Below are 26,346 nucleotides of genomic sequence, written 5' to 3' on the forward strand. Positions count from 1 at the left end.
GCAGAGACACAGGACGCCAGTTTCCGATGTCCTGCAGGTTTCCTTTTTTTGGCAGGAGTGTTATCACTGCTCTCCGGCAGGACATCGGCATGGAACCAGAGGCCAGACTCTCATTAAAAACATCCAAGATGTCCCTCGCAAATTTGTCCCAGAAGGTCTTATAAAATTCGGCAGTGAGGCCATCAAGGCCGGGAGCACGCCGTCCCTGCATGCCCTGCAAGGCGGCCTTCAGCTCTTGTAGGCTTATGGGCCTGCAGAGCTCCTCATTGGTCTCCTCAGAGACCTGAGGCAGCTCCCCACAGAACCCCTCCATTAATGACTCCTCCTCCCTGTACTCACTGGTATACAGGGAGGAGTAAAAGTCCACCGCTCGCCTCCTGATCTGGCTTGGTTCCACAACTGGCTGCCCTGCGTCTCCTAACAGTGAGTGGATTACCCTCCTCTGCCCACTCTTCCTCTCCAGGCCGAAGAAGAAGCTAGAGGGAGTGTCCATCTCTGTGATGGTCTGGAATCGGGACCTGACCAGTGCACCCTGAACTTTAACGTCTAACAAGTCGGCCAAAGCCACCTTTTTTCCTTTGAGGACTTCAATATGTCCTCGATCTCCTGTGGACTCACTTAAACTCTCTAGGTCCACTATATCAGTCTCCAGGTCCTTCATAGATCTGGTGATGTCTCGGGTGACGTTGAAAGTATGCTGTTGACAAAGAAGCCTAATCTCAATCTTACCACGGTCCCACCACTGCCTAAGACTACTAAAATCACTCTTCCTCAGCCTAAAAACATCCCAGAAATAAATAAGAACCTCTCTAAATTTTTTATCAAAAGCTAAAACTGAATTAAAATGCCAATACGCGCTCTTGGGTAAAATGTTTCTAATAAAAACATGACATAAAAGCAAATAATGATCAGTAAAACCAGCAGGAACAATACTGCACATTTTAAAAATATTAAAATGGTGCTTAAAAACATAAATACGGTCTAACCTGGCTGAGGAGATCCTCCCCTCCCTAAAGTGGGACCATATGTACTGTCGGCAGCCGGCATGCATCCTTCTCCACACATCCACCAGGCCATGAGAATGGACCAGCCTCCTCAGAACCTGCTGTGAAGCTGGATGTGGCTCTGTGTGGTTACGGTCCTTTAACTCATCTTCCGTACAGTTAAAATCCCCCCCAAGAATAAAAAATCCTCCGAGGTACAGCCATTTAAAACATCATTAACTTTTTGTAAAAACAGCTTCCTCTCTGCACCGGTTGCTGGAGCATACACATTGATAAAAACAACAGTAAAAAGGTCGAACCGTGCTTTAACTAAAAACAACCTCCCCTCGATGATGTGTTTGACCTCCAGTGAAACCGGGATAAAAGACCTGGAGAAGAGGAAGCCCACTCCTCCACTGAGGTTTGTGTGGTGACTCAGGAGGACTTCCCCTTCCCACTCCCTCCTCCAGTCGGCCTCGTTAGTGCTGTCGCTGTGGGTCTCTTGTAGGAAGAGAACATCAATACCTTTCATCTTTTTAAATTCATAAATAGATGTTCTCTTCCTAACATCCCTGGCTCCATTAACATTTAAAGTTCCGACTCTGAAAGTATCCATTAAAAGAAAAATGTTTAAAACACAAACCAATAAATTAATTAAAACACACATTGGAGCTTTCGGCATCACCCTTATCCATCATTTCTTTTATTTTTGTGGCAATTTTTCTCAATCTAAAACCCTCCTGCTCAGTGAAGCCGGACTCCTCCCTCCGGCTCATGTGGTGTCTGGCTGAGGTATAAAATAGGCTTATGTTAGGAAAGAAGTCAACAACTTTCCTGCCTTTTGTCCGTTGTAAAAAAGTCCTAATTTTTTTTGCCGTGTACATTTTTTGTTGCTGACTTCTGGTTAAAACCGCAGGAGCATTGCTGCTGTCAGACACCTCCTCGTCACTGCTGTCTGACCTCTGCCCCCGACCCGTCTCCTTGGCTTCCCCCACCTTGCTGGCCTTGTTGCCACTGCCTGCCCTCTGGGCCCGCTTCTTCCTCTTTGAGGCAACTTTAAAATCCCCAACTTCCATCTCCGCTTCTTCCACCTGCTCAGCCCACCCACCTACACTTTCCTCCTCCGCCTCTACTTCCCCACCAACCTGCTGTGCTACCTCCACGGGCTTCTCCCCAGCACCATTACCCCCATTTCCTTTTCTTCTCCTCCATCCTCACCATTTCCCACCTTAACCAAAGCCTCCCCCCTGCTGCTCTGGACACCCTCACCATCATTACCACCACCATCACCCTCACCACCACCATTATTACCACCATCACCCTCACCACCACCATTATTAACACCATCATTACCATTATTACCACCATCACCCTCACCACCACCATTATTACCACCATCACCCTCACCACCACCATTATTACCACCATCTACCCTGCGCCGCGGCGCCGGAACAGGCCGCCCAGACGCCACGGCCGCAGCGCCCCTCCTCACCGCAACTAAAGCACTTCATCACCGATGATGTCGCATAAATCTCGTAGTCAAAATCATCTACTTTCACCCTGAAGCGGAGGTTGAGGTCCTCGTTCCGGTTGTTAAGTATCATATACAAGTATCTGCGGTGGTACACTACGTGCTTCCACGCCTCCACCACACGGTTCACCTTCTCCACCTGGTCCAGAAAGATGACCACGGCGCCGTTCATGCGCGCGGCCGACTTAATGCTGCTGTGCCCGACCCTCGCCCCCACAGCCCACGAGCTGCACGAGAAAGCGGCCGCGATCTTAATGCCGTGCTTCCTTGTGAGGTGGGACAACGTGTCTCCATTCACCATGGCGTCTGACGCCGACCAGCGAGACACCGGCAGGAGGAAACAAACACCCAAAGAAAACCCACAAACTACCGCACCCAACAACCCAAACTACGGTGAAACCCAACCAATAAACCAAATTAATATACATTGAAGAACACACGCAAAAAAAAAAAATAAAAAATAAAAAAGAGAGAGAGAGAGAGAGAGAGAGAGAGAGAGAGAGAGAGAGAGAGAGAGAGAGAGAGAGAGAGAGAGAGAGAGAGAGAGAGAGAGAGAGAGAGAGAGAGAGAGAGAGAGAGAGAGAGAGAGAGAGAGAGAGAGAGAGAGAGAGAGAGAGAGAGAGAGAGAGAGAGAGAGAGAGAGAGAGAGAGAGAGAGAGAGAGAGAGAGAGAGAGAGAGAGAGAGAGAGAGAGAGAGAGAGAGAGAGAGAGAGAGAGAGAGAGAGAGAGAGAGAGAGAGAGAGAGAGAGAGAGAGAGAGAGAGAGAGAGAGAGAGAGACTTTATTTAACAATTAGCATAACAGATCAAAACATTCCACAACGAGAAACACAAAATCAAACCACTGTCTTCATTTACTCAAAAGGAGCGTTGAATATTAATTCCTCTCCAGACACAGAACATATCGCATCATCATAGCACCATTTTTGAATGAAGTCGTCCGTGTTGCTCATGCTCTGAAAAAACCTAAAGTCAATCCAGACTCTGGCTCTGACTAGGGACTTGAAGACAGGAAGTGCTTCCTGTCCGGTCCTGCCCTCCACTCTGCACTTCCTGCTGCTGTAGATGGCCATCTTGGCCTCTCCCACCACCAGGTTGAGGAGCTGCCACTTGGAGGCGTTAACCTTCCTGTAGCAGACACCTAGGATAAAGGTGGTCTGGGACCAGGTTTCACCAAACCTTCTAAAAACAAGTTGCAGAGCATTAAAAAGGGTACAGAGTCTTTTACAGTGATAAAAACAGTGAAACACGGTCTCCACAGCCTCGCAGAACGGACATAAGTTAGACACAGTGGGATTAAGAACAGAGATAAAACGGTTGACGGCAACAGCCCCGTGTAAAACCCTCCACTGGAGATCTCCAGTCCTCTTCTTGATGGGAGGTTTGTACAAGACCCTCCATCCTGGTCTCACCCCAGGGCCCACCCCCAGTTCCTGTCTCCACGCTGTGTCTGCTCTCCCGCCCAGTTTGTCTTTGTTCAACAGTTTTACACACGATGTGTACACATATTTTCCTTTGGCTGTGCAGAGGCCCACAAACTCACCCACCCCACTAAGTAATGGCCCAGAGACCCCTTGCAGATCCGGAACGAAGCCCAGTTCCGGAAAAGGATCCGTGGAGTCTGGTACTTCCTCTCCTCTGCAGTACTCCTGCAGCATCTCGCCCTCCTCCTCAGTCAGCCTCTCGGCCCACCTGCTCAGGATCCTCCTGCTCTGCCGAACAGATTTCAGCCCGAGAAGGGACGCCAACGCAGGTGCGTCCCTCAGACCAGGACCTGCTACATCCACCACCTTCTTTAGGGTGGTGGTCCCAGAGGAGCACAGCATGCTGCTGAGCCCTGGTGTCGCACTGTCCTGGACATCCATCCTGGCCCCGTTCACCAGAGGTTCCTCCAGTAGCCAGTGCAGTGAGGCCGCTGGCTCCAGTCTCTTCCACTTAAAAGAGGCCCATGTTCTAAAAACTGACTGGTAAAAAGGAGACAGTCCACACCGTTGCAAAACATTAAAATCCATTAAAAAGAGTGCAGTGTCTACCCCCAGACCAGCGGCCTTCCTTAGAAGGCAGCTGGTCACGTCCCTCCACACCACATCTGTCGGACCTGACAGATATTTCTGAGCAAACTGGAACCTGAAAGTTGCCACTCTGCTGGCAATGTGGACCAGCCCCTGTCCCCCCTCCTCTTTCGCTAAAGACAGCACGCTCTGAGGGACCCAATGCAGTCTGTCCCAAAAAAAATCTACCAAGATGGCCTGCAGCTTGTGCATGAGGCCTCTAGGTGGCTCCATACAGGCCAGCTTGTGCCACAGAGCCGAAGCCACCAGGTTATTGACCACCAGTGTCCTGCCTCTGTATGACATCTGGGGCTTCAGCCATTTCCACTTGGCCAAGACTCCCTCCATCCTCTCCACCACGCCCTCCCAGTTCTTCTTCTCGAATTGCTCATCCCCAACATACACCCCAAGGTACTTTAGGCCATCCTTCTTCCAGGTCAACCCCCCTGGTAAACTTGGAAGGTCCCTCCCCCAACTGCCCACTGCCAGAGCCTCGCTCTTTGCCCAATTCACTTTCGCAGCTGAAATGGTGCCGAAATCTTTGACAATAGTTGCAATTGCACTAACCTCTTCTTGGTTTTTAATAAATACAACAACATCATCAGCGTATGCCGATAATATAAAACCCTTAAAACCATTTAAAACCAGCCCCTCAATGCTTGCCCTGACCTTGCATAACATGGGTTCAATAGAGAGCGCATACAGCATCCCTGAGAGAGAGCAGCCCTGTCTCACCCCTCCAGAGTCTTCCAGAGGTACTGGTGCTCAACCCGGTCAAAAGCCTTTTCCTGGTCTAGAGAAATAAGACCAGTTTTAATGCCCAAAGAACCAGAGATGTCCACAATATCCCGAATTAAGGACACGTTGTCCAGAATGGACCTACCAGGCACACAGTAAGTCTGGTCTCGATGGATCACCTGGTCCATCACCTCCCTCAGTCTGTTGGCCAGCGCTTTGGACAGGATCTTATAATCCGAACACAGGAGGGACACAGGACGCCAGTTCTTGATCTCCTGTAGATCTCCCTTTTTCGGCAGGAGAGTTATCACTGCTCTCCTGCAACTTAGAGGCAGCAGCATGTCTTTAAAACTCTCATTAAAAACATTTAAAAGGTCCTCACCCATCTCGCCCCAGAACTCTCTGTAAAACTCTACAGGGATCCCATCGATACCAGGGGCCTTCCCCCCCTCCATGCTCTGCAGGGCCACGTACAGCTCCTGGATCTCCAGGGGAGCCTCCAACCCGGCGTTCACGTCCTCTGGGACCCTGGACAACTCTCCACAGAAAGACTCAAACATGTCATTGTTCTCAGTGTACTCACTGCAATAAAGCTGGGAGTAGAAGCTCACAGCTCTCCTCCTGATCTCCCCAGTGTCTCTGAGTTCCTCCCCTGTATCAGAGCGCAGAGCATGAATCATCCTGCTCTGGCCGCTCTTCTTCTCCAGCCCAAAGAAGAACTTGGATGGTGCGTCCATCAGCGCTGCACTCATGAAGCGTGACCTCACGAGCGCCCCCTGGGCCCTAGTGCCCAGCAGGTCAGTCAAAGCAGACTTTTTAGACTTGAGATCTTTAATGTGATCTCCATTTCCAGTGGATTCTGCCAAGTTCTGCAGCTCCACGATTTCTGTCTCCAGATCCCTCATAGATCTGGTGATATCCCGGGTGACATTGAAAGTGTACTGCTGACAGAGCTGCTTTACCTCAACCTTCCCGCAGTCCCACCACTGTTTCAAAGACCCAAAATCACGTTTTGCGCCTCTAAAGCCAGTCCAAAAAAACCTAAACACGTCCTTAAAATGTGCATCACATAAAAGAGTCGTGTTAAAATGCCAGTATGCGCTCCTAGATTTTACATTAGTGATAAAAACATTGCAAACAACCAGAGCGTGATCGGTAAAACCAACAGGCAACATGCTGCACTTTCTCACCACGTTAAAATGGTGCTTAAAACAATAAAACCTGTCTAGCCTAGCCAGGGACACTACGTTCCCTCTAGAGTGAGCCCAGGTGTATTGTCTTAACTGCCCGTTCAGTCTCCTCCACACATCGGCTAGCTCGTGTTGTTCCACCAACTGCCTCAGTGCACGCTGGGATGGACTGTGAGGCTCCAGGTGGTTCCTGTCTAACAGATCGTTCTCAGTGCAGTTAAAATCTCCACCAATAAATAATAAATCCTCTCCCTTCACTTTACTTAAAACACTGCTCAAAACCTTTAAAAACCCCACTCGCTCCGGTCCTAAAACAGGAGCATAAACATTTAGAAACACCACACAAGTGTGCTGAAACTTGGCCCTCACCAACAGCAGCCTGCCCTCCACCACCTGCTCCACCTCTACAGACTCTGGTGTAAAGCTCTCTGAGAAGAGGATGCCCACCCCCCCACTGGTGGTGCTCTTGTGACTCAGCACCAACTCGCCCCCCCACTCTCTCTTCCATTCGGCCTCATTGGCTGAGTCGCTGTGTGTCTCCTGTAAAAACATCACGTCTGCAGCCTTTAAAACCATCAGCTGGTAGAGCAGGGACCTCTTCACAGAGTCCCTGGCTCCATTCATGTTCAGTGAACATATATTTATAAGACCCATCATTAGATAAAATAAAACCCACAAAACAAAAAGTCAACTTAACAATCAGCATCCCCTCCATCCTTGTCAGTTTCCTTGCTAATCTTTGTGAGTATTTTTCTTTAACCTGAAGCCTTCCTTTTTTTCAAAGCTCCCTCTGCGTCTGCCGTGCATATGGTCTTTTACAGCGGTGGAGAACTTCTCCTCATCAGAGAAGTATTCTCTTACCTCAACTCCCCATTCCCCTTTTGTTTTCTGTAAAAAGCTCTTAATCCTCTCCAAACTGTAACCCCTGGTGCTCTTACGCCTCTCAGGCCTTGCACCAGCTACCTCGCTGTCAGCAGCAGAGTCCTCCTCCATGCTGGACTCATCGTCCTCTGCTCCTCGGCCTTCTGTGCCCACCGCCACTTTTTTGGCCTGTGATTCCTCCTGACTCCTTGTCTTCCTCTTCAACCGAGGAAGTTTACAGGCCTCCTCATCCCCCTCCATATCCACCTCACAGTCTGTCAACACGACTTCTTCCATTCCTTTTCCACTCTCACACTTTTCTTTAACCAATACTTGCCTCCCACCCGTCTCCACCTGTCCTCCAGTGCACGCCTGTCTGTCCTCCTGACTCTGCGTACTCCTCAGGGCCTCCCCTGCCCCCTTTTCTTCCACCTGTTGTACAGGACATGCCCTCGTTTCTTCACCTTCCTGGACCACCTCTGTCCCCTCTCCTGCCACCTGCTGGGCTCCCTCTGCCCCTCCCACCTCTACCATCGCCTGCACCCCACTTGTGCCTCCTGCGCTCACCTGCTGGACCCCGCCTGTCCCCTCCCCTGCCACCTGCTGGACCACCTCTGTCCCCTCTCCTGCCACTTGCTGGACCACCTCTGTCCCCTCTCCTGCCACTTGCTGGACCACCTCTGTACCCTCTCCTACCACCTGTTGGGCTCCCTCTGCCCGTCCCACCTCTACCATCTCCTGCACCCCGCGTGTGCCCCCTGCGCTCACCTGCTGCGCCCTGCCTATCCCCTCCTGGCCCCCACCTTCCTCCCCTGTGCTCCCCTCCGGGCTCCCATCTTCCTCCCCCTGTCGTTGCTCCTGACTCCCACTTGCCCCCACTGTGCTCCCCTCCTTGACCCCTCCCCCCTCCTCAGTGCCCTGGTTCGGGTTCCTCTCAGCGCCGCCCTGTCCCTCAGCTTTCCTCTGTGGACAGGCTTTGCTCTGGTGTCCCAAACCACCACAACTAAAACATTTAGAATCACCTGAAGCTGCAAAGAAAATGTAGTCAAATTCATCCGCCCTCACTCTAAACGACAGGTTCAAGTCCTCAACCCTGTTGTTGAGGATCATGAAACATTGTCTCTGGTGAGACACCACGTGCCTCAAGACCGGAGACTTAAAACCAGAGGACAGCTTCCTCAGCTGGGATATAACCCTCCCATGCTTGGAGAGCTCCCTCAGGATGCTCTCGTCTTTCACAAACGGGGGGACGTTAGACACCGTCACCCTCACCGCCGGCGTGCACAGAGGGAGAACGGGCACGTACGTGCCGGACACCACGATCCCGTTCTCCACCACCGTGTTGGCTTTACAGACACTGTCGAGGAAGATGACCACGGCTTTGTTCATCCGCGCTGCGGACTTCACGCTGCCGTGGCCGACCAGCACCCCCACCGCGAGGCTGCACTCCTCCACCGAACACGGAAACACGGGCGAGATTTTAATCCCGTGTTTCCTCGTTAACGAGTGAAGCTCCATGTCGGCGCCGAGCACGCCGAGCAGCGCGTGCTGCCCGGCCGCACACACACACAAACACACAAACTACACTCGCTACCCTACACACACCACCCGCTAAACCACACACACAACCCCGTGATCTCTACACACCGCTACCCGCTCTCATTCACCACACTACCCGGTGAAATAAAGATAAATAGCCACAAAAACGCTCTCATCCACCACGCTCCTAACACTCAGCACTCCCTCCCTCCCTCCCTCCCTCCCTCCCTCCCTCCCTCCCTCCCGAGAGAGAGAGAGAGAGAGAGAGAGAGAGAGAGAGAGAGAGAGAGAGAGAGAGAGAGAGAGAGAGAGAGAGAGAGAGAGAGAGAGAGAGAGAGAGAGAGAGAGAGAGAGAGAGAGAGAGAGAGAGAGAGAGAGAGAGAGAGAGAGAGAGAGAGAGAGAGAGAGAGAGAGAGAGAGAGAGAGAGAGAGAGAGAGAGAGAGAGAGAGAGAGAGAGAGAGAGAGAGAGAGAGAGAGAGAGAGAGAGAGAGAGAGAGAGAGAGAGAGAGAGAGAGAGAGAGACCTTTTGACGAGCGGTAAGCATCAAACTCAGCGAACTCTTAAACCAATCCGTGCGTTAATGTTGTGTTTGTCAGAAAAACTGCCTTCATGTTTGGTTAGTAATTGAGAGAATGGGGGAGGTCAGAAAAGAGTGGCAGCACAGAGAGGAGAGAAAGAACAAGACAGTGTCGGAGTTGTGTAAATGACTACAATATGAGCTTGTGCAGCATGTGTTTTACTTCTGACACGTGTAGTGATACTGTTAATACTGAGATGGACGTAGGACGTAGGGAAGATGACAACAACAACTATCATCAGTAGCTGTTGTATAAGACTTCCCCGTCCACACATTCCCTGTGCTTAAGAGACAGATAAGGGTTAAACTGTGGACTGCATGTGTCGACTGAATTGCTCATGTGTTCATGAGTCAAGCAAAGAGGGAGGGTCAGAGGGAAAGATAAAGAGGCAATGATCATTTCTTTTACTCATTACGATCCTTCTTGGAAGTGGAGTTTTAATTCTCAACCAGACGCATGTATGTTGAACGTAGCAGCTTTCATCAGTCACTGTGTTTGTCCTTTTTCCCCGCCGCTCCAGTTCATTTAAGTTGTTAGTATTTGTGACAGTCTTCAATTTCAAATGAAATTTAATCTGGTCCTACAGGTTCTCAAAGAGAAGAAGCCGTCCACTGATTGGTCCAACATTACCGGCTCAGCCCCCTGCATGATGTCACTTTCCCCTGTGACCGTTCACAAGCCTCCTCAGGTGTGCTGCATGTTGCCGTGGCCGCAGCATGTGTTTCCAACTAACAGTTATTTTCATTATTGATATAATATTCATTTATTTGTTCTCAACTATTGATTCTTTAATCTAGAAAATTTATAAAAAAATAAAAGACCATCAGAATTTCCCAGAGACTTCTTTAAATGTCTTGTTTTGTTGAAGATATTTTAAGTAAGAAGGTTCGTGAAAACCAGCATTTATTTCCATTTTAGAGGTTGGAACCTGTGAACTTTTGGTATTGGTGCTCGAAATTACATCGATTATCGAAATAATTGCAGATTAAATATCCCGCAATAGACTAATTGTTTCATCGCTTCAGCTCTAGTTTACGAGATTTAAGTTGAAATGTTTTATTATTTTGTAGGAACCAGGCAAAGAATCAGTCAGTTTTCCCAGAAGACGGAGCTCGCATCGCAACAGACTCAACGACAGGCCGCTGTCGGCACAAGGTGAGCTACCCTTTTATGTTTTTTATTGCGCTTGTGATTGCTTAGGCTGAGAGCCTATCGAACAATAAACACTCTTTCTCTCTCTACACTCATTTTGTCTGACTGTTTGTTCAGTTCCCTCCCTATTAGTCAAATCAAAGGCGTGTCAGCAGAGCCAGCAGGCTGTTATTACGTTGGTAGAAAGCAGGATTTTCCTGTATAGACCGGATGAGCCAGAGAGAGCCTTTATACTCAATCTCCTCAGTAGTATATGTTTTTCACCCACACACCTATCTGTCACCAAAAATCCCAGTAGCCTGATCGACAAAGTCATGTCACATCTTGCCAGGTGTGCTTCTCCTTCGTCGGTTCCTGAAAGCTGTAACTGAAAATTCTTCTTGATCGAATATGATTCATTGCTCAGCATTCTCTCACGCCAGATCTTATATAAAGTTACCCTCGCTGACAGATGCAGGTTTTACTTGTGCTTCTTTCTCTTTCTCCTTCCTCTCTCTCAGGGCTTGTGAGGACACTTCCAGACAGCCAGACCCCTGAGGCTTTCACTTCCCCCCACCCTTCCCATAGGCTCAGCAATGGCCACAGCAGCGGCCACAGACATGGGAACAGCAATGGCGGCGGGTTCCTCACTCCATGCAACAGTGCAACAAGCTCCCGCGCTGCCAGGTAGGCTACTTCGCTGCTCGTTTGACGAGCTCTTTTTTTTTTTTTTTTTTTTCAGAGAAAGAAATTAAGTGTAGCTTTTTAATATGCTTACTTCAGCATTTACATGCAACTGTAAAGGCGTGTTCGTCGTTTGGGCCAGCATTGGTTGTGATAACAATGTACTCATCAAAGTCATTGTTAAGATCTGGGAGAAAAGGCCACGTGTCTATAACGAGGTTTGACGGGGCAACGAACGTGAGCAGTCAGACGATTAGGTATGTGCAGAACAAGCCAAAGCTGCCCTACCTGGGAATAGTTGAATATTCTGTCCCAGCTCTACTTATTTGGAGATCAAACTAAAAGTGAGCACACTGTATCAGTTATAGTCGGATATAGTATGTGGATTTACACAGTCACAGATCTTATCTTGGTACGGTCAGTGTTATCATTGGGGATAGGAATGATTGCCAAAACTCCAAAACATTAGACCAACCAGAAGAACCTTGTTTAGGAATTTTTACCAATTTTGGCTCAGGAAAAAATAGTTAGACTTCTGTATTCTACAACTGTGTATATCCACAACTAATTCAGCAGCAATAGTTACTGCAGGTGAAGTGTATCGTGTACTAAATGTGAATCGGGTCAACATTTTAACAAATTGATATCACCAGTTTATTACTTATATTAAGATTTATATTTATATATTTGAAAATATTCAAATGAGGCTATTATGTATTGCTATTAGTCTACATACGCAAATAGACAAAGAAGTATCTAACAACACGTGTATTTTGGATGTGTTTCCCCCCCACCCCCCAAAAAAGTAGCCCAAAATCTCAAAACTGACCAGTGCATTAAAATAAGTTTTTTTGTGGAATTCAAAACCAGTCAGTAGCATTACAGTCAGCTAGTCATGCTATTTATTGTGTCATGCACACATTGACCTCCAAATATGGTTACAGTGGTTGGTGAAACATTCATCAGATATTATCATAATTTTTATTGTTATTTGTCTGCAATGAAATGTATAGTTATCCATTTTGATTAATAATACTGGGGGTTTACTGTAATACCAGTTGTGTTTGGTCAAAGCAAACCCAGTTGATGTGAAATGTTTTGACTGATCGCAGTGGCTCATGTTTGTATCTCTGTATTTTTGCCGTGTCATGCCTTTCTCCACACATTAGGGTTGTTTGTATCTCAACCTTAAATCTGTTTCGCCAATGCATTTTATTTTATTTTTTATCGGTTTGATGAATCCACCTCTTCCTCTCGCAGCCCGTCTCTGTTGGACCTTGTGGAGATCGAGAAGAAATTGAGGGAAGCCAAGGCAGAGAGAGAGAGGCTGCTCATAGAGAGGGTGAGTCACCTGCAATGGGAAACGCTAACCAACACCTCTAATCACCCGCGACACACTGCATTAGACACTGCTGTCTGATCACTGACACCTACTCAGTTCACACATGATGGTCCAAGAAAACAGCCAGCAGATGTGTAGATGTTTGTAATGCATGTTTGCAGCACTGGTGCACAAAATGTACGAGCTGAACGCTCCTGAACGCATCATCTCTCTCTCTTCCGGTAAGCGTATTGCATCTCTTCCGGTTGCCAGCTTAGCAGCTCGCGATGTTTTCCTCCTCTCCCCCTCCCGTTCCCTCTTGCTCAGTGTGTCTCATGTATAGCTATTCCTCTGCCTCCCTTAATGATAACAGTACATGCAACAAGTGTAGTTCATTTGCTAGGTTGGAGGCAGTTCTAAGTGGGTTAGATGCATGGTTCCGCACCATCGAAGCTCAGACGTTAGCTACGTTAGTTAGCCCGCCCGCTCACATAGTCGGTGCGGACCAGCTAGGCGTAGCTTCCGCTAGCTGTTCCCTAGCAGCCCCCGCGCAGCCAGATAGCTGGGTATCTGTTCAAAGGGGTTTTAAGTCTAAACAGAAGCCCACTAAGCACCACCAACCTCTTCACGTTTCAAACCAGTTTTCCCCACTCAGCGACGCACCCGCTGAGAAACCCACTCTGGTTATAGGTAGCTCCATAGTCAGAAACGTGAAGATAGGGAAGCCAGGGACCAAAGTCATATGCATCCCGGGGGCCAGAGCGGGCGACATTGAATCTTGTTTAAAACTGCTGGCTAAAGATGAGTGTAGTTACAGTAAGTTTATAATACACGCCGGCGTAATGACTCCCGACTGCGGCGGTCGGAGGTCACTAAAATGAATGTGGAATCGGTGTGTACTTATGCCAAGACAATGTCGGACACCGTAGTTTTCTCTGGCCCTCTCCCCAATCTGATCAATGATGACATGTATAGCCGCATGTCGTCATTCAACCGCTGGTTGTCCAGGTGGTGCCCAGCAAACAATGTGGGCTACATAGATAACTGGTAGACTTTCTGGGAAAAGCCTGATCTGATGAGTCGAGACGGCATTCATTCCACTTTGGATGGAGCAGATCTCATTTCTGCAAATTTGACCAAGTTGATTAGCGGACTTAATCCATGACCCAGGGTTCAGATCAGGAAGCAGAGTTGTAGTCTTACAGCCTTCTCTGCACTTCCATTCGATCAGTTACCCACACTTAACCTTAACTCTATAGAGACTGTCTGTCCCACAGCCACTTAAATTAATTTAATTAAAAGTAACCAGAAGAGGGTCATACAAAATAACCTCAAAGGTTAACAACACTATTTCAAAAGTGCAACAAAACAAGAGAATTAAATGTGGGCTCCTAAATATTAGATCTCTGTCATCTAAAGCTGTATTAGTAAATGATTTAATATCAGACAATCACATTGATTTATTGTGTCTTACTGAAATCTGGCTGAGCCATGAAGAATATGTCAGCCTAAATGAATCAACTCCTCCAAGTCATATTAATACTCACATTCCTCGAGGCACCGGCCGAGGAGGTGGAGTAGCAGCCATCTTTGACTCAAGCCTATTAATGAATCCTAAACCTAAATTAAACTACAATTCATTTGATAGCCTTGTTCTTAGTCCTTCACATCCAACCTGGAAAACATTACAGCCAATTCTATTTGTTATACTGTACCGGCCACCAGGTCCATATTCAGAATTTCTATCTGAATTTTCAGAGTTTCTATCAAGTTTAGTCCTTAAAACTGATAAGGTCATTATTGTAGGAGATTTTAATATTCATGTTGATGTCGATAATGATTGCCTTAGTACTGCATTTATTCAATTCAATTCAGTTTATTTTGTATAGCCCAATATCACAAATTACAAATTTGCCTCAGAGGGCTTTACAATCTGTAAACATACGACATCCCTGACCTTTGACCTCACATCGGATCAGGAAAAACTCCCCAACAATAACCTTTCACAGGGAAAAAAGGGAAGAAACCTTCAGGAGTGCAACAGAGGAGGATCCCTCTCCCCAGATGGACATATGCAATAGATGTCATGTGTACAGAATGAACAGCATTTACAAAGTTACATAAACACATTACATGAATATGACAATGTATTAATGGAACTCCAATCCATGAAACAGAAGGAGGTAGAGAGGAGGGTGGGGCCAACGCGGGAGGCCGGCTCACCAGGCATCAGACACCTCCAGGTCCAATGGACCCTATGAGACGTGAAGTCACAATGACTCCGGGGAGGAAGCAGAGTTAATATGGTGCAATGGAGAGATGTACATTCATCCATAAGGAGAGAGAGAAGAGGAGATAGGTGCTCATTGTATCCTAAAACATCCCCCAGCAGCCTATAAGCCTATAGCAGCATATCAAGGGGCTGGACCAGGGCAAACCTGATTCAGTCCTAACGATAAGCACTATCAAACAGGAAAGTCTTAAGTCTATTCTTGAATGAGGTGACTGTGTCTGCCTCCCGGACTGAAAGTGGAAGCTGGTTCCATAAAAGAGGAGCTTGATAACTGAAGGCTTTTGCTCCCATCCTACTTTTTAGGACTCTAGGAACCACAAGTAGCCCCGCATTTAGTGAGCGCAGGTCTCTAGTGGGGCAATATGGTACTACAAGCTCCTTAAGATATGATGGTGCATCACCAATCAAGGCTTTGTATGTGAGGAGAAGAATTTTAAATGTGATTCTTGATTTTACAGGGAGCCAGTGCAGAGCAGCTAATACAGGAGTAATGTGATTTCTTTTCTTAGTTTTTGTGAGTACACAAGCTGCAGCATTCTGGATCAACTGGAGGGACTTAAGAGACTTATTAGAGCAGCCTGATAATAAGGAGTTGCAGTAATCTAGTCTGGAAGTAACAAACGCATGAACCAGCTTTTCTGCATCTTTTTGAGACAAGATGTGCCTGATTTTTTAAATGTTATGTAGATGAAAAAATGCAATCCTTGAGATTTGCTTAACGTGGGAGTTAAAGGACAAGTCTCGGTCAAAGATAACTAGAGATTCTTTACAGTGGTGTTGGATGCCAGGGAAATGCCATCTACAGAAACCACATCACCAGATAATTGATCTCTGATGTGTTCAGGGCCCAGTAAAATAACTTCAGTTTTGTCTGAGTTTAACATCAGGAAGTTGCAGGTCATCCAAGTTTTTATGTCTTTAAGACATGCTTGAATTTTAGCGAGCTGGTTGGTCTCCTCTGGTTTGAGTAATCGATACAATTGAGTATCATCTGCATAACAATGAAAGTTTATGGAGTGTTTCCTGATAATGTTGCCCAAAGGAAGCATATTTAAGGTAAATAAAATTGGTCCAAGCACAGAACCTTGTTGAACTCTGTGATTATTGCTGGTGGTCATTGAGGCTTCATCGTTTACAATTACAAATTGAGATCGATCTGATGAATAGGATTTAAACCAACTCAGTGCGGTACCTGAAATGCCAATCGACTGATCCAGTAATAGGATGTCATGATCAATGGTGTCGAACGCAGCACTAAGGTCATTTAATTACAGCTACTTTGAAGGAATGTGGTACATGCCCTGTTAGCAAAGACACATTAACAATATCCTGCAGAGAGGTGCCAACTAAAGGCAACACGTCTTTAAGCAGCCTTGTTGGGATGGGGTCTAAGAGACAGGTAGACGGTTTAGAATTAGAAACCATTGAGGACAATTGGTCTAGGTTAATGGGAGAAATGCTATCCAAATATACACCAGGGCATACAGCCGTTTCCAAGGCCACTCCTCTTGATGACAGATCGGCAGTAGTTAAGGGCAAGAGATCATCAATCTTGTCTCTAATAGTTCAAATCTTTTCATTGAAGAAGTTCATGAAGTCATTACTACTGAGGTATATAGGAATACACAGCTCCACAGAGCTGTGACTCTCTGTCAGCCTGGCTACAGTGCTAAAGAGAACCCTGGGGTTGTTCTTATTTTTCTCTATTACTGATGAGTAATAGGCTGCTCTGGCTTTACGGAGAGCCTTTTTATATGTTTTAAGGCTGTCTCGCCAAACTAAGCGTGATTCTTCCAGATTGGTGGAACGCCATATGCTTTCGAGCTTTCGTGAAGTTTGCTTTAGGTCTTGGGTGTGAGGCTTATACCAGGGAGCAAACCTCCTTTGCCTCACTGTCTTTTTCTTCAGTGGGGCTATCAAGTCTAGTGTCATTCTCAGTGAGCCTGTAGCACTATCGACAAGATGATCAATCTGGGACGGACTAAAGTTAGCACAGGAGTCCTCCGTCACATTGAGACGTGGTATTGAATCAAATGCAGCTACAGCACTGTCAGTTAGACATCTGGTGTAGAAACTTTGGACTAACGGTGTATACTCCGGGAGTATAAACTCAAAAGTTATGAGGTAATGGTCTGACAGAAGAGGGTTCTGTGGGAACCCTCCAAATGCTCAATGTCAATGCCATATGCAAGAACAAGGTTGACGGTCTCATTGTTGGACTTGATTGGCTTCTGTCAGAGTACAGAAACCCACTCACTCACTGGTATAATTATCAGACCCACAATCTAAAGCAAACATCACGAAAGCTTGAAAGCATATGGTGTTCCACCAATCTGGAAGAATCACGCTTAGTTTGGCGAGATAGTCTTAAAACGTATAAGAAGACTCTCCGTAATGCCAGAGCAGCCTATTACTCATCAGTAATAGAAAAAAATAAGAACAACCCCAGGTTTCTCTTTAGCGCTGTAGCCAGGCTGACAGAGTCACAGCTCTGTGGAGCCGTGTATTCCTATAAACCTCAGTAGTAATGACTTCATGAACTTCTTGGGCCCTTGATGAATCCTCAATGACCACCGGCGTTAATCACGGAGTTCCACAAGGGTCTGTGCTTGGACCAATTTTATTTATCTTATGTATGCTTCTTTTGGCAAACATTATCAGGAAACACTCCATAAACTTTCATTGCTATGCAGATGATACTCAATTATATCTATCGATCAAACCAGAGGAGACCAACCAGCTCGCTAAAATTCAAGCATGTCTTAAAGACATAACAACTTGGATGACCTGCAACTTCCTGATGTTAAACTCAGACAAAACTGAAGTTATTTTACTCGGCCCTGAACACCTCAGAGATCAATTATCTGGTGATGTTTCTGTAGATGGCATTGCCCTGGAATCCAACACCACTTTAAAGAATCTTGGCGTTATCTTTGATCGGGACTTGTCCTTTAACTCCCACGTGAAGCAAATCTCAAGGATTGCATTTTTTCATCTACGTAACATTTCAGAAATCAGGCACATCTTGTCTCAAAAAGATGCAGAAAAGCTGGTTCACGCATTTTTCCAGATTATTGCAATTCCTTATTATCAGGCTGCTCTAATAAGTCTCTTAGGTCCCTCCAGTTAATCCAGAATGCTGCAGCTCGTGTACTCACAAAAACTAAAAAGAGATCACATTACTCCTGTATTAGCTGCTCTACACTAGCGCCCTGTAAAATCAAGAATCACATTTAAAATTCTTCTCCTCACCTACAAAGCCTTGATTAGTGATGCACCATCATATCTTAAGGAGCTTGTAGTACCATATTGCCCCACTAGAGAGCTGCGCTCACTAAATGCGGGGCTACTTGTGGTTCCTAGAGTCCTAAAAGTAGGATGGGAGCCAGAGCCTTTAGTTATCAAGCTCCTCTTTTATGGAACCAGCTTCCACTTTCAGTCCGGGAGGCAGACGTAGTCACCTCATTTTAAAGTAGACTTAAGACTTTCCTCTTTAATAGCGCTTATAGTTGGGGCTGAATCAGGTTTGCCCTGGTCCAGCCCCTTGATATGCTGCTATAGGCTTATATGGGGGGTGTTTTAGGATACACTGAGCACCTATCTCCACTTATCTGGCTGTGTCTGATTCCTGTTGCCTGGTGAGCCGGCCTCCTGCCATGGCCCCTGCTGATGCGCCCCGCCCCCCCTCCTCTCTACCTCCTTCTGTTTCATGGATTGTGGAGATCCATTCATACATTGTCATATTAATTTGAATGTTTTTATGTAACTCTGTAATGCTGTTCATTATCATCTGTCCATGCAGGGAGAAGGATCCTCCTCTGTTGCTCTCCTAAAGGTTTCTTCCCTTTTTTCTGTCACATTCAATGAATATGACAGAAATTATGAATAATTAGTAGGCATAGACCACGATCCATGTATATAGAAGTAGGTAGAGAGGAGGGCCATCAGCAGGACCATAGCTGGAGGCTAGGCCCATGAGGCAGGAGGCAGGAGGCTGTGCCCAGGGCACGGCCAAGGGGCAGGGTCCAGGAGGAAGGACTGGTTCCAGACACAGCCACGATCCATGGAAACCTGAGAGGCGAGAAGGCACAAAGACTCCGGGGAAGAAGTAGAATTAGTACTGTGCAACGAGATAAGAGCTCAGTGTATCCTATGATGTGCCCCAGCGGGATCATCATTGTCTTTAAAAAAAAAAGTGTTACCCTGAAATAGGTCTTCGCATTGTATTCAAAGATGATAAGCTAATTATATTTAATGTGTGCACCCAGGAAGAGCGGCGGTGGTTTTTGTTGGAGGAGAGAAGGCAGAAAGAGCTCAACTCTTCCGAAACCGAACCACGGGAGCAACATAACCCACAAAGGCCAGAGCCAGAACCAAAGGAGCAACCAAAGGCCAGTTCTCCCCCAAACTCCCCAGAGGTATGTACTGTATAAAATGTCAACCATATGGTAGTGTTCAAGATATTTTCTCATTCACATTCTTACTCTGAGCACTAGACAGTTAAATAACAAAAATGATAGATGGATGCAGTAGAAGCAGAGATAATGTCTTGTTTCTTCCACTCATTCTTCTTCCTTGTCCAAATCTGACATCACCTACATCAGCTATTCTCAAACTGGGCCAAGGCCTCAGAGCAACATCTAGTGGGCGCTGGCGGTATTGCCAAAATGTGTTTTACTATTGTCTTTAATGGTAGTATACAAAGGTACCTTTTTATATCTAAATGTGCTCAAGAATTCACATAAACAAAGAATGTTAAATTTAAAATGTGTACTTTTTAGTGACCAGTTAAGTTTGAATATTACCGGGCCGATCTCGACACGTCATTAGGAGGAGACGCTCGGGTTTTGCAATTATTAGCCAGCAGTGGCACAAAAGAGATTGTATTTTTAAATGTTGTGTGGTGAGGAAATATGACACTGAAAGTGAGTACTTAAACATGTCATACATAATAGAAGGCAGAATTTGTATTTGTCATTACAGCTGATAACACAACACATATTTCCAGCCCAGTTTATTTTTTCTCTTTATTTTTTACCCATGTGGCTGTTTTGTTTCTATTTATTTCGGACGGTACTCTTCTGATTTTTTCCCACCAATCAGAAGTGGGCCATAAGTTACAGAGGGTTGAGAACTCCTGACCTACACTACCCAGAATTCAACTTGACAGTTGGTTTTGAGGGTCAGATGTTTTATGTTGCTAGCAGCTAATGTAGCCGTGAGCTGCTAGCCTGATGAGGAGTGGGGTGTCTCCTTAAAGTTTCTCTTCTTTCTAACTCGACACCTCCAGATTTTTTTCACTTTCACACTTCAACTCCACAGAAGGCTTTATACAACTTTTACAGATGAAGCAGTATTACATAAAACCTAGTTTTCGTGGGACTTTAAATTCCACAGCATTTTTAGACTTCATATTTAATTAAAATAGGACTCTGTTTTGGCCTGAGGAAAAGGTTAAGCGGACACACATTTACTTACTGGCACTAGAAAAGCCCAACAGGTAATTTCAAGGCAAGGACATGCCCGGCATCATGATAAAATACGGCAGGATAAAATGTGTAGCCCTCCATATGTGTCATCAGGCCATCCAGCAGCACAGCCTTCCCCTCTTCCTCTCTCCCAACTTTGACCTCCGGGCCCATGTGGAGTCTCTGGGTCACGGAGTGTCCGGCTGCATGGACCTGCGGCTGACACCTCGACGCTGCGCCGGCTTCCTGACCAAAAGAGGAGGGAGGGTCAAGACCTGGAAGAAGAGATGGTTCCTGTTCGACATGGACCACAAACGACTAGCCTACTATACAGGTCAGACTGGCTGGGAGAGTTGTGCACACATACTTATTGCTTATTTGCATGAATGTGTGTCGCACTAACTCACTAAAAAGAAGTCAAACATGTTGTGAAAGAATGTTCCGTCAATAACATTATTTTTCCATCTTTATATTTGTTGTGCATTGCCCCCAGAATTACTTGCATATAACTTCTTTATGCAGTCTAAAGAACGAGGACTTAAGATAATTATAAATAATTTCTAAAGTCATAATAAAGTTGCAGAGTAGTAATAATGTTTATGGCTTAAATAGGTCTGTCAAGTCCTAATAATAAGTAGGTTTTCCCCACTTTTTTTGTCTAATTTGTTTCTTCCATTTTGCTGCAGATTGTGATGAGAGGAAGCTGAAGGGAGTCATCTATTTCCAGGCCATAGAAGAAGTTTACCTCGACCATCTACGAACAGCCGCCTCTGTGAGTTCTAATACACCAAGTGACTCAGAAATTTTTTTCAAAGTCTGTGGAGTGATCCACCGGGCTGGATGCCAAATATCTGGACTCTATATCCCCGGGGCAACAATTTGATGAAGGCAGTTTAAATTAAACTTCTGAAGTCTCAAATAAGATGTACAGGCCAGTTTAGCCGAGTTGTGATCCCAATCCCAAAAAAAACAAAAACAGTTCGTGCCACATTTTGTTACAACTCAGCGCACATCTTCAGTTGAGGTCGCCTACTGTTGTTTGTTAGAGCACTTTTTCAGCTGAACTAGAATTGCCTGTGTCCTGTTTGGCTTCTGAGGAAAATAAAGACAGAACTGTTAGAGCAGTGATGATAAAAAAGCTTCAATTGAACTGTTGTAACAAAAGATTTCTCATAAAAGTTATATATTTTTTTATAACTTTTTGGGTTTCAAGTGAAAGAATGCACAATTTCTATGGTGAGATTAGTGACCTTGAAACACTCTTCAGTCAAAATGCTTCTTCTCCCTTATGTCTTTAATATTATTATTATTATTATTACATGAGTGTTATTATTGTCACATTATTGCTTTCTGTCCCTTTTTTTCAGTCTTCGCGGCCCAGTCTGACGTTCTGCTGCTGAAGACATATGACCGTTCTTTTTTTTTCTGGTGGCGACCAATCCGGTGTCCATGCGGATTTGGATGGATGTCATTGTCACGGCAACAGACGAGCACAGCCGTTATTGACCTCTTGCAGAAGTGACTGCAAAACCCACGAGTGAAGCCACTGCATGCAGTGAGCCATCTCACCTGGTGTGAGGGCCCGGTTTGGGCTGAGATCCACCTTGGGTGGGCTGATTCTGCACCTGGACTGACTGATCTGTGGATTTGTGTGAGATGCGGAGGTGCAGTGGTTCAAGATGCCAGACAGATGTGCTTGAAAAACACAGCAGAGGAAACTGTTACGTGACGCTTGAGTGGCAGCGGAGGTTCACCGCTGAACGGACTAGTGGACCAGTACATTACGACACACTACAACAGGGAGTGGATACAATAATAGCTGTGACTGTACAATATAATGCAATCCAATATAAAAACCCAGCAATAAAAACACCATATTAGACAACCAGAGAGGTCAGGTGTTTGCACAATCATGTATCTTTGTTTTATGAATTACATTTTCATGACATAAGTTATTATTTGGAAATTTATATGGGTTTGATATGCAAATAAATGAAGGTATACACTGTTATGAATGCACTATTAAATGTTTATTCATAAAAAAAGTCAATATGGATTGGTATCATCAAATAATAACAAAAGCTCCAACATTATTTTTTCCCATCTTTCATGCAGTCTTCATGGATTAATATTTCACACCATTACATTACTTACTTTGGCAATGTCCTTATTGTTTAGTACCATTCTTCCACATGTAGTCTCAAGACATGTATAATAGTTCAAGCTGCAATGTGTGAAGTATTGGTTCACACATTGCAGCACCACTTGAGCAATAAGCCTGCAGAAATATATATATTTTTATTTATTGACATACAACACAAATTTCATCTTAGCTTCTATTCAATTCAATTCAGTTTATTTTTGTATAGCCCAATATCACAAATTACAAAAATAACTTCAGTTTTGTCTGAGTTTAACATCAGGAAGTTGCAGGTCATCCATGTTTTTATGTCTTTAAGACATTCTTGAATTTTAGCGAGCTGGTTGGTCTCCTCTGGTTTGATCGATAGATATAATTGAGTATTGTCTGCATAGCAATGAAAGTTTATGCATTGTTTCCTGATAATATTGCCCAAAGGAAGCATATATAAGGTAAATAAAATTGGTCCAAGCACAGAACCTTGTGGAACTCCGTGATTAACGTTGGTGGTCATCGAGGCTTCATCGTTTACAAATACAAATTGAGATCGATCTGATAAATAGGATTTAAACCAACTTCTGTTGAATTTTTTATTTTTTTTTCTCTTATTCTGTATAGCCCAGTATCACAAAATACAAATTTGCCTCAGAGGGCTTTACAATCTGTACACATACGACATCCCTGTCCCAGGATCTCACATCGAATCAGGAAAAACTCCCCAAAAATAACCTTTGACAGGGAAAAAAGGGGAAGAAACCTTCAGGAGAGCAACAGAGGAAGATCCCTCTCCCCGGATGGCCAGATGCAATAGATGTCATGTGTACAGAATGAACAGCATTACAGAGTTACATAAACACATTACATGAATATGACAATGTATGAATGGAACTCCAATCCATGAAACAGATGGAGGTAGAGAGGAGGGGGGGCAGGGCGATCAGCAGGGCGCATCAGGCAGGTCCAACGCGAGGACAGGCTCACCAGGCATCAGACCCACCAGGTCCAATAGACCCTATGAGACGTGAAGTCACAAAGACTCCGGGGAGGAAGCAGAGTTAGTAAGGTGCAATGGAGAGATGTAAATTCATCCATAACTAGAGAGAGAAGAGGAGATAGGTGCTCAGTGTATCCTAAAATATCCCCCAGCAGCCTATAAGCCTATAGCAGCATATCTAGGGGCTCGACCAGGGCAAACCTGCTTTAGCCCTAACTATAAGCACTATTAAAGAGGAAAGTCTTAAGTCTATTCCTAAATGAGGTGACTGTGTCTGCCTCCCGGACTGAAAGTGGAAGCTGGTTCCATAAAAGAGGAGCTTGATAACTGAAGGCTCTGGCTCCCATTCTACTTTTTAGGACTCTAGGAACCACAAGTAGCCCCGCATTTAGTGAGCGCAGCTCTCTAGTGGGGCAATATGGTACTACAAGCTCCTTAAGATATGATGTTGCATCACCAATCAAGGCTTTGTAGGTGAGGAGAAGAATTTTAAATGTGATTCTTGATTTTACAGGGAGCCAGTGCAGAGCAGCTAATACAGGAGTAATGTGATCTCTTTTCTTAGTTTTTGTGAGTACACGAGCTGCAGCATTCTGGATCAACTGGAGGGATTTAAGAGACTTATTAGAGCAGCCTGATAATAAGGAGTTGTAGTAATCTAGTCTGGAAGTAACAAATGCGTGAACCAGCTTTTCTGCATCTTTTTGAGACAAGATGTGCCTGATTTTTTAAATGTTACGTAGTTGAATAAATGCAATCCTTGAGATTTGCTCAACGTGGGAGTTAAAGGACAAGTCTCGGTTAAAGATAACGCCTAGATTCTTTACAGTGGTGTTGAATGCCAGGGCAATGCAATCTACAGAAACCACATCACCAGATAATTGATCTCTGAGGTGTTCAGGGCCGAGTAAAATAACTTCAGTTTTGTCTGAGTTTAGTTTTTATGTCTTTAAGATATGCTTGAATTTTAGCGAGCTGGTTGGTCTCCTCTGGTTTGAGTGATCAATACAATTGAGTATCATCTGCATAACAATGAAAGTTTATGGAGTGTTTCCTGATAATGTTGCCCAAAGGAAACATACATAAGGTAAATAAAATTGGTCCAAGCACAGAACCTTGTGGAACTCCGTGATTAACGTTGGTGGTCATTGAGGCTTCATCGTTTACAAATACAAATTGAGATCGATCTGATAAATAGGATTTAAACCAACTCAGTGCGGTACCTGAAATGCCAATCGACTGATCCAGTAATAGGATGTCATGATCAATGGTGTCGAACACAGCACTAAGGTCTAACAAAACAAGTACAGAGATGAGTCCTTTATCTGATGCAATTAGGAGGTCATTTGTAATTTTCACCAGTGCTGTCTCTAAATCCTGACTGAAACTCCTCAAATAAACTATTCTGATGTAGAAAGTCACACAACTGATTTGCGACTACTTTCTCAAGGATCTTAGAGAGGAAGGGAAGGTTAGAGATCGGTTTGTAGTTAGCCAACACCTCTGGATTAAGAGTGGGCTTTTTCAGGAGAGGTTTAATTACAGCTACTTTGAAGGAATGTGGTACATGGCCTGTTAGCAAAGACACATTAACAATATCCAGCAGAGAGGTGCCAATTAAAGGCAACACGTCTTTAAGCAGCCTCGTTGGGATGGGGTCTAAGAGACAGGTAGACGGTTTAGAAGTAGAAACCGTTGAGGACAATTGGTCTAGGTTAATGGGAGAAAAGCTATCCAAATATACACCAGGGCATACAGCCGTTTCCAAGGCCACTCCTCTTGAGGACAGATTGGCACTGGCTGAGGGCAGGAGATCATCAATCTTGCCTCTAATAGTTAAAATATTTACATTGAAGAAGTTCATGAAGTCATTACTACTGAGGTCTATAGGAATACACGGCTCCACAGAGCTGTGACTCTCTGTCAGCCTGGCTACAGTGCTAAATAGAAACCTGGGGTTGTTCTCATTTTTCTCTATTACTGTAATAGGCTGCTCTGACATTACAGATGAATGTCGTGGTTGAAGAGGGTTCAGAAATCCAGCTTGTTCAAAAACGTCCCACAATGCATACTGGCAACCATTGTTGCGTTTAAACTAGTTTGTTTTCAGTGGTTTTAGAATGAATTTTAGCACTACTTCTCTTTACCCTCAACTTGACTATCTATGAAAGTAAGACATGTTTAATCATGAGATTACTTTCAAGTTTTATCTTGAGTTCTTTTCCTCTTTATTTCAAAATAAGAACATTTTTTAAGGAAGCGGTATGTAATTTTAGTTTTTCTGTTAAATTTAAGAAACAACGAGACTGTTGCAACATACTGGTTGGAGAACATTCTTGTGTGACTCTGAGAAAAGAACTGAGGAGACTTGTGGCTGTGGCATACAGAGAGAATCAACTCCCCCTTGTGCTGATCGCCACTCCCCAATCAAACCTTTCAAAAGCTGAGCCACCCAGACACACCAGCAGTCTGACATGACTCAGTTGTTGGATTATTACCACTAACCCTTCGATGCTGGTAAAACCTTTATTTGCTTCTTTAAGTATCAAGTATCAGTGCTGCATATACTGATCAAGTCAGGAGTTGTGTATTTAAATCCCATATATGTATTTTTTTCAGAAAATAAAGACATTGTGTGCCGATCATCATTGTTGGCTGTAAGGTAAGACGGAACTTTTACTGTGAGGGACGATCAACTAAATCTAATTTCCATCTTAAAACAAGATTAATTCTGCATTACCCTGGCTATTCATATTGTAATGGTAACCCAGACAATATAAATGAGTGGATATCTGTGTGTCCAGTACTGTAAATCTCTGTAGGCTCGTCAAGTCGACAGGAAAAC

The 26,346-nt window shown here is 45.0% G+C and overlaps 1 protein-coding gene across 4 annotated transcripts in view; it reads left to right on the forward strand.

The window, feature by feature from the left end:
- The window catches only part of phldb3 (pleckstrin homology-like domain, family B, member 3), a 41,929-nt gene extending 19,551 nt beyond the window's left edge, over nt 1-22,378 (forward strand). For 3 of the 4 annotated variants that reach the window (XM_034553921.1, XM_034553924.1, XM_034553925.1), the window contains 8 exons: nt 10,057-10,158; nt 10,541-10,625; nt 11,123-11,288; nt 12,546-12,627; nt 19,168-19,317; nt 20,482-20,701; nt 21,054-21,139; nt 21,735-22,378. In XM_034553921.1, the coding sequence (XP_034409812.1) occupies nt 10,057-10,158; nt 10,541-10,625; nt 11,123-11,288; nt 12,546-12,627; nt 19,168-19,317; nt 20,482-20,701; nt 21,054-21,139; nt 21,735-21,767 (924 nt within the window). In that variant the 3' untranslated portion in view covers nt 21,768-22,378. Of the gene's footprint in view, nt 1-10,056; nt 10,159-10,540; nt 10,626-11,122; nt 11,289-12,545; nt 12,628-19,167; nt 19,318-20,461; nt 20,702-21,053; nt 21,140-21,734 lie in introns of those variants that run through there. The other variant, XM_034553922.1, reaches the window with a different exon arrangement.
- The last annotated feature ends 3,968 nt before the right edge of the window (nt 22,379-26,346 follow it).

This window comes from Cyclopterus lumpus, chromosome 16 (assembly GCF_009769545.1).
Source record: "Cyclopterus lumpus isolate fCycLum1 chromosome 16, fCycLum1.pri, whole genome shotgun sequence".
Taxonomy (NCBI): Eukaryota; Metazoa; Chordata; class Actinopteri; order Perciformes; family Cyclopteridae; genus Cyclopterus; species Cyclopterus lumpus.